At 59.2% G+C, this 11,492-nt stretch overlaps 1 protein-coding gene across 1 annotated transcript in view; it reads left to right on the forward strand.

The window, feature by feature from the left end:
- The window catches only part of DGKD (diacylglycerol kinase delta), a 47,916-nt gene extending 37,853 nt beyond the window's left edge, over positions 1-10,063 (forward strand). The window contains 12 exon segments of the mRNA XM_031968771.1: positions 25-121; positions 531-641; positions 4,894-4,990; positions 5,343-5,450; positions 5,915-6,028; positions 6,879-7,013; positions 7,279-7,430; positions 7,763-7,973; positions 8,271-8,409; positions 8,530-8,619; positions 9,343-9,461; positions 9,920-10,063. Coding sequence (XP_031824631.1) covers positions 25-121; positions 531-641; positions 4,894-4,990; positions 5,343-5,450; positions 5,915-6,028; positions 6,879-7,013; positions 7,279-7,430; positions 7,763-7,973; positions 8,271-8,409; positions 8,530-8,619; positions 9,343-9,461; positions 9,920-10,009 — 1,463 coding nt within the window. The 3' untranslated portion in view covers positions 10,010-10,063.
- The last annotated feature ends 1,429 nt before the right edge of the window (positions 10,064-11,492 follow it).

Genomic DNA, 11,492 nt, shown 5'->3' on the forward strand with positions numbered 1-11,492 from the left:
ACAGTCCCTCTTCCCCCCTTGCAGATATTCGCGCCGGGATGTCCGGTTCCTTACCTGGAGGTTCGGTCATCAGTCGTTTGCTCATCAACGCGGATCCCTTTAACACCGAACCGGAAAATTTGTGAGTATGAGGGAGGGGAGGACCAGCTACTGGGCTGGGGATAATCCCAGTGCCTGGGTCTCCACTCTGGCTTAGGAGAGGGCCCCTGGGCGGGGAGGTGCTGGGGGACCTGGGCTCAGATGGAGAAACCTCCGGCCCAGGGCTCCCACTGCTCAAGCGTTGGGGGATAAGTGGGCAGGAGGGACAGACCCCAGCTGGTAACAACAGCGGCCCAGGCAGAAAAGGGGAAGGAAGTAGAGGTGGAGGTCCCAGGACCCCACCTGTCTGCAGCCCATGCACATGAGCAGGGGAGGCCCTGGGCTTAGGAGGCCACCAGCCTCAAGTCCCAGGGAGATTGAGCCTCGGGGTTTCAGCAATCAAAGGCTTCAGTCGGGAAGCTGTTTAGTTGCCTTCTCTCTGGCATTTTCAGAGAGTGCTACACAGAGAAGTGCGTCATGAACAACTACTTCGGGATCGGGCTCGATGCCAAGATCTCCCTGGATTTCAATAACAAGCGCGACGAGCACCCGGAGAAGTGCAGGTGGGTGGCGTCTCCTGCGAGGCTGCGGCCGCCCAGAGCCCGGCTCCTGCCAAGCAACTCTGAGGGACTTGGGGGCACACGAGGGCGGCTGCACAGGTGTGGGAGGGCCCACTGCAGGTGGGCGCCCCGAACCCACGAGTGCAGGAGCAATTGGAGCTCACTGGGGAACAGTCGTGACATTCCCGGCCCGCGCAAGGGTGGTGCAGCCCTTCCCTCCACAGGACAGGGCTCCAAGAGCGCCCAAGGGTCAGCCGTCCCTCTTAAAGCCACGGGGAGTGAGGACACACACACACACACACACACACACACACACACACACACACAAATGCTAAAGAAATTAGCACCTTAAAAACCAAAATTGGCCCAATGGTAAAAGAAGTACAAAAATTCACTGAAGTGCTCCTTAAAAAGCCGAACAGGCCAAGTGGGAAAAGAAGTACAAAGTCCACTGGAGAAAATAATTCCTTAAAAATTCGTATTGGGCAAGTGGAAGCTAATGATATAAAACATCAGTTAAAAAAAAAAAAACTTTCTTTCTCATTGGTAAAAAACAACTGATCTAGAAAATAAAACGAGGAGAGATAATGATTTTAAAAAGAGAGAAACAGAGAAGGCGTCTTAGACATATTTCAAGAAATTATCAAGGAAAATTACCTTGGTATCTTAGGTCCGGAACATAAAATAGAAATTGAAAGAATATCTCAAAATATGATATCCAAGTTCTAGAGTTCCCAGGTCAAGGAGAAAACATTGCCAGAAGCCAGAAAGAAATAGTTCAAATATCATAGAACCACAGTCAAAATCACGTAAGATTTAGCTGCTTTCCCATGAAAAGAAAGGGAGTGCTTGGAATTACGATATCCCAGAAGGCAATCCGGCGATGATAACCGAGAACAACCTGCACCGCAAAACTGAGTGTAATTGTTTCAGGCAGAAACACGAACATCTAATGAAATGGAGGTGAAAAGACCAGAGTTGAATAGAAATTTTGCTCAAGACTCAAAAGAAGCATAAAAAGGTAAACATAAAGAAATCACAGGGACTCGGTAAAGTTAAAGTGTTTATATTTCTGTATTCGATGATACACGTCCGAAGAACTTGATCATTTTTAGGAGTTTGCATAAGCAGGGTTGTGAGTGAGTTTATTTTTTAGGATGATTTCTCAAAAAAAGAAAGTACGGGTGAGAAGGAAGCACTGGGAGAAGGGCAAAAGGAGATGTAGAATGGGGTCCTTTCCCGTAAAGGACACAAATGAGAGCTTTTATAATCGGGGAGGGGCAGTGCTTAAACCTCAGTCTCCATGGAATTGAGTTTTTTTGTTTTAGAGGATTTTTTTTCCTGGACATTTGGGGTTAAGTGACTTGCCCAGGGTCCCACATCTAGTAAGTGTACTGATTCTGGGGCCGATACTCTATCCAGTGTGACATCTAGCTGTCTCGTACTGGAAGTGGTTCAGAGAAAGCAGTCTATGTATGTGTATACATACAAACACACACTCGTATATAGAAATCTATCTTGCCCAATGGGAAGTAAAAGAAGGGAACACTAAGGGAAGTGGGGGATTGGTGGAGGCCCCGCTCAGAAGCCAGACGAGCAAGAGACAGCCCAAGTGGTCACTGAATTCCTTATCCAAGCGTTTGCAATTCTGGGTGTGCCACAAGCCATAAAAACAGACAATGGTCCTGCATATACTTCTAAATATTTTGCACTTTTGTGCACAGTATCAGATTTTACACAACACTGGTATACCCTTTAATCCTCAAGGACAGGCAGTAGTAGAGAGGAGAAACAGAGACATTAAGACGCTCCTCCAAAAACAAAAGAAAGGGGGAGCCACAGGTAACCCTAGAGAACTTCTAAATTTAGTTCTCTATACCATTAATTTTTAAATTTTTGAGAAAGATGCACTGGCTCCAGCAGACAGGTTTTATAACCCACTGGAAGGGCCATGTCCAGTGCGAGCGGCTCCACTATCTTTAGATAATCGCCAGGTGATGTGGAGAGACCCAGAAAGTGGTGAATGGAAGGGACCAGATAGGTTAACTGCGTGGGAGAGAGGGTTTGCTTGTATCTATATGTAGAGAAGGAATCAGATGGGTGTCAACGAGCGTATTCACCTTATCCATCCCAGAGAAACAAAAACAGAAAAAAATCTGGAAACAAAGAAGACCTAAGAACAAAATCTGCAGGAATCATTGGATTCCCTAACACAAGATGAGACTATTGCAGGACTTCAACTTCAAGTAATTACTGGATTCCTGGCACATGAACTAATGGACGATAGAATTCCTTTTGGACTATTTCTAGGACTTATGGACGTGTGTAATTCTTCATGTTGATTCGTGTTATTTGTCACATCACTACTAGCCTGTGGTACTATGTGCTTATGTGTAATACCTCCCATATTGATGGATTTATGTATACCTGTTTCCTATGAGCCCCTTCAGAAACCCGCTAATCTGATTTGATTTCCCATTTCCTTTGGTGTTTTCATCTCCCTTCCTGAGACATCAGGGAGGGTGTGACCACCTTTTTTTTAATGGTGTTTTCACTTCTTTTTTGAGCAGTCAGGGAAGGCGTGATCACCTTCTTTTGGGGGGTTCTCACCTCCTTGAGGAGTCAAGGAGGTCATGACTACCTTATGTTCTAAATCAAAAAACAGGAGATGTTATGGGCCAGAACTTGAAACAAGGTGCTAAGTCATTGGAATTGATAGAGACAGTGCTTATGTACTTAGTTCACACCTTTAGAGTTCACACCTTTAGAGTTCACACCTTTAAGAGATCATATATAAGGAGGAGCCTCCCACAAGCACTAGAGACTTCGGGAGATTCATAAGTCAGCCCACAATCCCATTCTCAGAGGAAGAGTCAGATTTCATTCCGATTTCCACCTTTGTGCTGGCTGGAGGCTTTGGATTCAGAGAGAGCTGGAAGCTGAAGCAGGAAGAGACAAACGACTAGCAACAGGAGCTCTCGGAACCAAGGAGAGAGAGAGGCTTCTAAGAAAATTAACCGGGCTATGTTGGAAGAAACAATAAAGGATCTGGACTTTAACTCTTGGCTGCATTTGATTATTACTTAGAACTGAAACAAAGGCTGCCTCCAGAAGCCCCCCAAGAAACCTGTTCCCAGAGAACATTACATTTTAGAGAAGAAAACACTACAGACTCTTAAGGAGGAACAGGATTTTAAAAAGACAGGGAATGGGAATGGGAATGGGAAAGGGATGAGCACCCCTGTTAGAGTGTCAGCGGATAGCAGAATGATCGGAAACCAGAATCCAACAATATGGTGGACAGTCTGGAAGCAGAAAGACACAAGGGGAGTTAAAATAAAGGACTGGACAAATCTCATGTGCTTCAGCTGAAGTGAAAACAACAGAGTTGGAGATCATGGGTGCAGATAAACAAAAGGAAAATGGAGCTAATGAAAGGAAAGACAATTGGGGAAATTACATTTTTCTAAACGCTACCGTAGGCAATGAAGTGTTCTCAAACATCCTGCGGCAAGTTTCTCAGATGTACAGGGTGAAAGTCACGAAGGGAAGAGCCTTTCCCTGGCTGGGAAATGGGTAGGGGCCATAATCAGGCTGGCTAAGACAGGGATCTGTGGTCACGTGAAAAAGGGCTCTCGGACGGCTCGGGCCACTCATACCTCTCAGAACGACAAGTGCAGGAAGGGGAACCAGGCGCTGGCGGCCACAGGGGCAGGAGCTGGCTCAGCCCTTCCGGACAATAACCTAGAACCGTCACTGCCCGCAGCACCGCCGGTGGGTCTGGGGCCCAGAAAAAGCAAAGGACACAGAGCGTCTCTGGCTTTGGGGACAAAGAGCAGGTGCTCGGCCGCCGGGAATGGCTGAAGAGTGGGCATGGAGTGCGTTTGGGCGATTTCAGAAAAAAACACGGCAGGACCTGCAGACCCTGATACAAAGTGAAGCAGGGCGAGCAGTGTCCGTGGCAACGGCCATCGTGAGACTGGTTGCCTGGGGACAGCTCGGCTGCTCCGATAGACGCAAATGACCCGAGAAGGCTCCAAAAAACCTTATCTGAAAACTCTCCTCCCCTTGGAAATCAGGGGTCCCCAGAGGAGGGGGGGAGGACTCTGCTCAGGGTGGGCCCTTCCTCTCCTGCCTGGCCCCTCTCTTCTGTCCTCCCAGGCAGGAGGTGAGATGGCAGGGAAGCCTCCCATTCGACCAATGGGCCTCAGGCCCAGGAAGCACGGCTCACTCTTGTTCCGTCTTCTCCTCTCAGGAGCCGAACCAAGAACATGATGTGGTACGGGGTCCTGGGGACAAAGGAATTGCTGCATCGGACCTACAGGAACTTGGAGCAGAAGGTCCTGCTGGAGGTGAGAGGGAAAGTCATGTCTCAGCTCCTTCCCTCTCTGTGTCCTGTCTCTCTATGTCCTTGTCCCCAGCCCTCTGTGCCCTGGCACTCTGTGTTGTGACCTTCTGGGCCCTGGTCCCCAGCTCTCTGGGCCCTGGCCCTCCATGTCCTTGTCCCCGACCCTCTGGGCCCTGGCCCCCATGTCCTTGTCTCTGGCCCTCCATGCCCCAGCTCCTGGCCCTGTCACAAGCCCTAGCCTGGGCTGTCTGGCAGATGACTGGGCCCTGGGTCTGTCCCGGCAGCCCCTTGCCCCAAATCCCTCCTTGGTGGACCTGGGGCTAATTTGTCCTCCTTTCTGTCCCCTCGTGGCCCAGTGTGACGGGCGTCCCATCCCGCTGCCCAGCCTCCAGGGTATCGCTGTCCTCAACATCCCTAGCTACGCCGGGGGCACCAACTTCTGGGGAGGCACCAAGGAAGATGATGTGAGTGGGGGGTCCTGGCCCCTCTTGGGTCTGTGTCCCAGGTCCCCTCTGCCCTTTCAGGCCCTTCCTTGTCCCTGGCTGACCCCAGCACACACCCCCTGAGAGAAGCCCTGCTCCCACCTGCCTGGGGTTGCCCTCCTGTACCTCAGCTAGTCATTCCGCCTCCCACAGAGGCCCAGGGACCCTAGATTCGTTGCAGGAGCCCCCTCCCCAGCCTTCAGCATGAGGGGGCTTCTCAACATATCGGGGCCTTGCTCTGCAATGGTCTCTGGGGAACAGTTCCCCTCGAGGGGGTGAGGCCATAGGGTAAAGGGGCTCCACCTCGCTGCCTCAGAGACCTGGCGGGCTGCCCGGAGGGAGCTCGGACAGGACCCCGGCCCGGGGCAGGGCTGGAGGGGCCGTGGCCAAGGGGCACCTCCCGGCCCCACCCATGGTCCCTGACCTTTTGTCCCCTCCGCTCTCAGACGTTCACAGCCCCCTCCTTCGACGACAAGGTGCTGGAGGTGGTGGCCGTCTTCGGCAGCATGCAGATGGCCGTCTCCCGCGTCATCAATCTGCAGCACCACCGCATCGCCCAGGTAACCCCGCCAGAACCGGGGCTCTCCTAGTGAGAACGCTTTGGGTCAAAGTGCGACCCCCAGAAAAGTCACTTTGTAAGGGGAGCAGCGAGACCGATAGAGCGGGACGTGAGACGCGGTCAGAGACGCCTGAGGGGCCCGAGAGCAACAGATCCAGGCCTGGGACGGGATGGAGCTCCTGGGGCAGGGACACAGCCGTCTCTCCTGCGCCCCGGGCCCAGCTTGACCTTTGGGGGTCTCAGAAGCCTCCTGCCAAACTGGGGCTGATCTCGGGCCCCCAGGAAGCTAGGGGCAGAGGGGAGGAGCAGCGTGCAGCTCGGACCCCCACTGGGCTTCATACCCCTGGAGTGCCATGATGTTGGGTCTCCTGCCTCCTGCTCCCCACGAGGACTGTTCGGGCAGGCTCCTCCCGTGTCACAGGCACCCAAGGGCAGTATTAGGAGCCGCTGCCGGGGCCTCAGCCCCCCCTCGGGTCCCCGGCCCCTCTTCAGTCTGGTCTTTTTAATGAGAACTGCCCCAGTTTTGTTGAGGGTTGTCTCAGTTTTAAACGTTTCTAAAAGAAAATCACGTGAATTCCGTCTCAGTTCAGACCAGAGACACGTGTCCTCGGCACTTTGGCAAGAGCCGCGGTGGGCGACCGGCCTGGCGGCGTGGGGGCCCCGGGGTGACCACAGGCTCCAGAGAACGAGCTGGACCTCCCCACCGGGGAGGGGGAAGCGGGAGGGTCCCTGCCCAGCCGAGCTTGGCTCCTGGAGATGGCCAGAAGGATGGAGCCCGTGGGTCACACATCGGGGCCCTCCCAAGTTGTGGGCGGGCACGGGGGGCTCAGAGGTCTGCGTTCTCCCCACAGTGTCGCACGGTGAAAATCGCCATCCTGGGCGAGGAGGGCGTCCCCGTGCAGGTGGATGGAGAGGCCTGGATCCAGCCCCCCGGCTACATCCAGATTATCCACAAGAATCGGGCGCAGACCCTGACCAGGGATCGGGTAAGGCCCCTGGAAGCTGGGGGGCGTCTCCTCTGGGCCCCCGGGGCTGGGGGACACCCTTCCGTCAGCATGTCGTGGGGTGGGAGAGGCCTGGCCAGCTGGTCTCTGCCCTCTTGACCCCCTCCCCCAAGGAAGGACCTTGCTCTTCCCCATGTTCTTGGGGGGCCTGTAGGCAAGGAGGGCGCGGGACGAGAAGGCCAGAGGCACGGCTGGGGATGGGGGGCCTGTCCCCTAGCAGCGCTCACAAAACCCCCTCGCGCCACAGGCCTTTGAGAGCACCCTGAAGTCCTGGGAAGACAAGCAGAAGTGTGAGCTCTCGCGCCCGCCCTCCTTCTCCCTGCACCCGGAGATCATGTCCGAAGAGGAGTCCACCCAGATGCACCAGTTTGGCCAGGCGGCGGGGGCCCTCATCCACAGGTGGGCGCTGCCGGGCCCTGGGAGGGGGAACCGGACCCGAGCTCATGGGCCGGCAAAGGGGCCCGCCTCCTCCCTGGAAAAGCGCAAGCCCAGGGCCGTTTCCCGGGGGCCCAGGGAGGAGGGGACCTGAGAAGGGGGGAGCCCGTGACCGGGCTCCGAGCTCTTGACTCGGCCCCCGGGCCCCCCGCCCCCATCCGCCTCCCTCGGGCCTAAAAAGGCCTGCCTCCCTCTGTCTCTGTCTCTCTTGCTATCTCTCCATGTCTCCCAATTCTCTGCATCCCGGAATGCCAGTCCCCGCCAGGACATGGGGGACTGGCCCGCCCAACCCGGCTCCTCCCTCAAATCGCCGGGAAGTCCAAGGCCAGCGAGGTGAGTCCGTGGCCCGCCCACCACGCGGCAGCCCCCCCCCCCCCCCTTCCTGGGCCCTCACAGCGCTTTCCTCCTTCCCAGGGGCTGAACTGCACGTTTGTCCTGGAGATGGTGAACAACATCCGCGCCCTCCATAACGAGACGGAGCTGCTGCTCGCTGGGAAGATGGCCTTGGTATGGGGCGGGGGGGGGGGGCCAGGGGGGGGCCGGGGAGCTCCCTGGGAGCTCCCTGGGCAGGAGCAGGAGACAGACGGGCTGGAAGCTCCCCCACATCTCCGAGCATTGGTTTCCTCACCTGGGGGGGGGTGTGATCCCCAGGCACACCGGAGTCGTTTCACTGCCCCTGGGCTCTGGCGACCCTGTTACCTGAGAGGGCCCTGACGGGGGGCGCGGGCTCTCGGGGGCTCGTGTGCTTGGCCACGCCCCCCCCCAGGGCTAACAGGCGTCCTTCCTCCCCCGGCCGCGGTGCAGCAGCTCGAGCCGCCCCACAAGGAGCAGCTCGGGGCGGCCCTGGCGGACATGGACCTGCAGCTGAGGAGGCTGGCTGACATTCCCTGGCTCTGGCAGCTCATGGAGCCCAGTGATGATGAGGTACGACCCCCACCCCCCCATGGGCCGGAGAGCACCGGTCACCCGGTGACCCCAAGTTCCCCCTGCATGACAACAGCTGCTGCCCCTCCCCATGGCCTATCCCGGCCCCCGTTCTGCCCCCAAATCCCTCTTGCTGGACTTCTCCAACGCGCAGGGCAAATTCGCCGTAAATTCAAAAAGGAGAAAAGCAGCAAGAACAAAGAGCTCCGCGCCGGCTCCGGCCTCCCTGGTAGCTAACCCCCTCGGGCCGCACGCGAGCAAGCGTGTCCGAGGCCCCCCCCCAGCTTCCCTCCCTCGTCGGTCAGACTCCGCTCACTAACACTTTGTTTCCAGGCCGGAGACCCTGTAGGTTGCCTCCCGTGTGCGCGGTCCCAGGGGCCACGCCCTGCCACGCCGGGGACCCCCGAGCCAAGTGGAACGGGGCCTCCTGAGCTTCCCGCTGTGGTCTGCCCGGGGGGGTCACGGGGGCTTTGGGGCACGGGTCCGCGAGCTTCCTTCAGGCCCTCTGCCACTCACGCCGCTTCTCTCGGGATCCACGGCTTGCCTGAACGAATCACGGGGCCCCAGCAGGGCGGGCGCCCCGGGTGGTGAAGGTGGCCCTCATCACATGGCGTGGCTGCCCCCCCTGCTCCTGGGCTCTGGGCAATCGGGTGGAGGGGCTTCTCTTCTGACAATTGGGGCCCTCGCGACTCCCCCTCAGCGCTCAGCCTGAGGCCGCGATTCTGGCGGCCCGCCCTCCCTCGGGGCCGCTTCTGGAGTAGCCCCAAAGGCGGAGCGGAGCCCAGGCCGGCTCTAAACGCAGGGGCCGGGCCGGCCGAGGCGGCGCTGGGGGGGTGTGGCCGGCCGGCGCACGAGTGGCTCTGCCTCTGCTGGGGCTCTGGGTGACGGGGCCTCCTCCGGGTGCTCGGGCGCGGCCTCTCTCTGGCTCTCAGCAGCTTCCGCTTTTCCACAGCTCACCTCTGGGGCACGGAGGAGGTGGCCGCCTGGCTGGAGCACCTCAGCCTCTGTGGTTTAAGTTCTTCCCGCCCACGCTCGGGCCCTGAGCTGCTCAGCTCGGCGAGGGACCTCAAGGCATCCCCCCTGCACCGGGCCCCCCGGTCCGGGCCCGCCCTGGGCGCTCCTGGGCGGGTTCCACTCGGCAGGGGGGCGGGGGGGGAGGGCCGGGCCTGCGGTCCTGGCAGCGGGGGGTGGGCACCCCCAGGGCTTGCTGGCCAAGGTGGCACCTAAGGCAGAGCCGGGCCGGAGCCAGCTGCCCCCGCGAGCTGCCTGGCTCATGGAGCACAGCGGCCCAGAGGGACCAGGCCGCGCTCATGCCCATGGAAGGCCGGGCCGCTGGCCCGTGGTCAGGGGTCTCGGGGCCCGCCGGGGGCCTGCGGGGGGGGTGGGCCCCACCGGTTGGCCTTTCAGGGTTCCCGGCATTCTCCCTGAGCTGCGGGGGCTGGCCGAGGTCCCAGTGGGGCCGGGCCACTCGGGCCAGCCCTCCAACCGCTCGCCCCGGTTTCATGGCCGCTTTTCCTCTTGGCTTTCAGGACCTCGGGGTGACCAAGGTGGGCCACATGAAGAGGATCCTCCACGGAATCCGGGAGCTGAGCCGGAGCGCTCCCACCGCCGAGGCTTAGCCGGGGTCCTCGCCGCCTGCATCCGCCCCTCCTCCGCCCGCTGAGCGTGGCGCCCTGCCCATGGCGCTCACATCATGGTGCTACTCTTCCCCGTGGGCTGGCTCGCTAGCAGGCCCCTCCCCTCTCCCCGGGGCTCCTTATCGCAGCTACCTTCCAAACGGCCCGGGCCCTGCAGGGGGCATTCCTCGGGTTGGCCTCTGGAGGACCCCCGGCCCCTCTGGTCCCCACGACCCTCTCTGGGAGCATCCGCTGTGACCGTCCCCATTGTACAGTCTGGGATCTGAGGCCGACCCAAGGGCAGCTGGATCGTCTTCCGTGAGCATCTGGGGAAGCACCCTCGGCCCTCCTCCCCCTCCAGCGGAGCCCCCAGACCATCACACGTGCTCCGCCCCCCGAGTGTGTTTGTGGAGAAGGCTCGAGGGAGCACGTTCGCACTGGGACAGAGGGGGGCAGCCCACATCAGCCACGCCCCCCAGGAGCAAATTGGCGGCTGGCCCCCTCGAGAAGGACCCCGGCAGCCCGCCGTGAGCCAGAAGCGCTGGGGGCTCGCTCTCAACTCCATCATGATGGGGCAGAAATCCTTTCTTTCCCAACAGAAGCGAAGAGGCCGTCTTCCCCTGGGGGCTCTCCCTGCCTGGCCACATCTGACCCCAATCCGGGGTCGCTTTGCCTCCCTCTTTTGTGAGATCCTGCCCTCCGAGGGGCCCGGGCACTGGCTCCCCCAGTATTGTGGAGTAGCTTCTGCTGCCGCCGGGGGCCCTTGGGGTGGGGTGGGGGCAGAATCTGGCAAGCTCTGCCGTCACTCCCCGTTGCGGCCGGTCATCCCAGGACCAGCACAGGCGGCAGCCCCAGAATGCTCCACGGCCCCCGCGAGCCCGAGGGGAAGCGGCCCCAGGGAGAGAGGGCTGGGGTCAACGGGCCCTGGGTCCTCGCCCGCCCGCCCCAAGGATCCCCTTCCCTCCTCACCCTCCCGGGCCGGAGGCTGTGCAGCCTGTGCTCCTGAGGGCAGGGCCGAATCTGCCAGTCTTTTCTAAAACCCGCTGTGGCCAAAGGGAGGTGGAACCAGACCCAGACCTGAAGGAGGCGCCGGGGTCCCAGACTAGGCAACGTGAGGCGGGGGGCTGGGCGTCCTTGGGCCCTGTGAGCAGGGGTGGCCCCGGTCAGGGTCTCCCTTGGAGTGACCCCCCCCTTGGCCCCCCCGGGGCATGGCGGCTCCTTGGTTTCTCCCCTCGTGCAGTGACAGCCCCGGGGAAGGGGCGGCTCAGCTTGACAGGCCCCTGGGACAGACCGGGAGATTTCAACTGAACCGGAGCCAGGCTTCCCGTCTACAGAGCCTCTCCCCCATCTCTCCCCTCTCCCCCTCCCCCGCGCTCCCACTCTCACATTTCCCAGTACCCGTATTGGGAGACGGCGGCCACAGAGGACCCCCTTCCCTGTCCGGATGCGCCCCAGGATGGTGACCAAGGCGTAGCCGGCCTAAGCT

The sequence above is a fragment of the Sarcophilus harrisii genome, chromosome 4 (genome assembly GCF_902635505.1).
Source record: "Sarcophilus harrisii chromosome 4, mSarHar1.11, whole genome shotgun sequence".
Classification (NCBI taxonomy): Eukaryota; Metazoa; Chordata; class Mammalia; order Dasyuromorphia; family Dasyuridae; genus Sarcophilus; species Sarcophilus harrisii.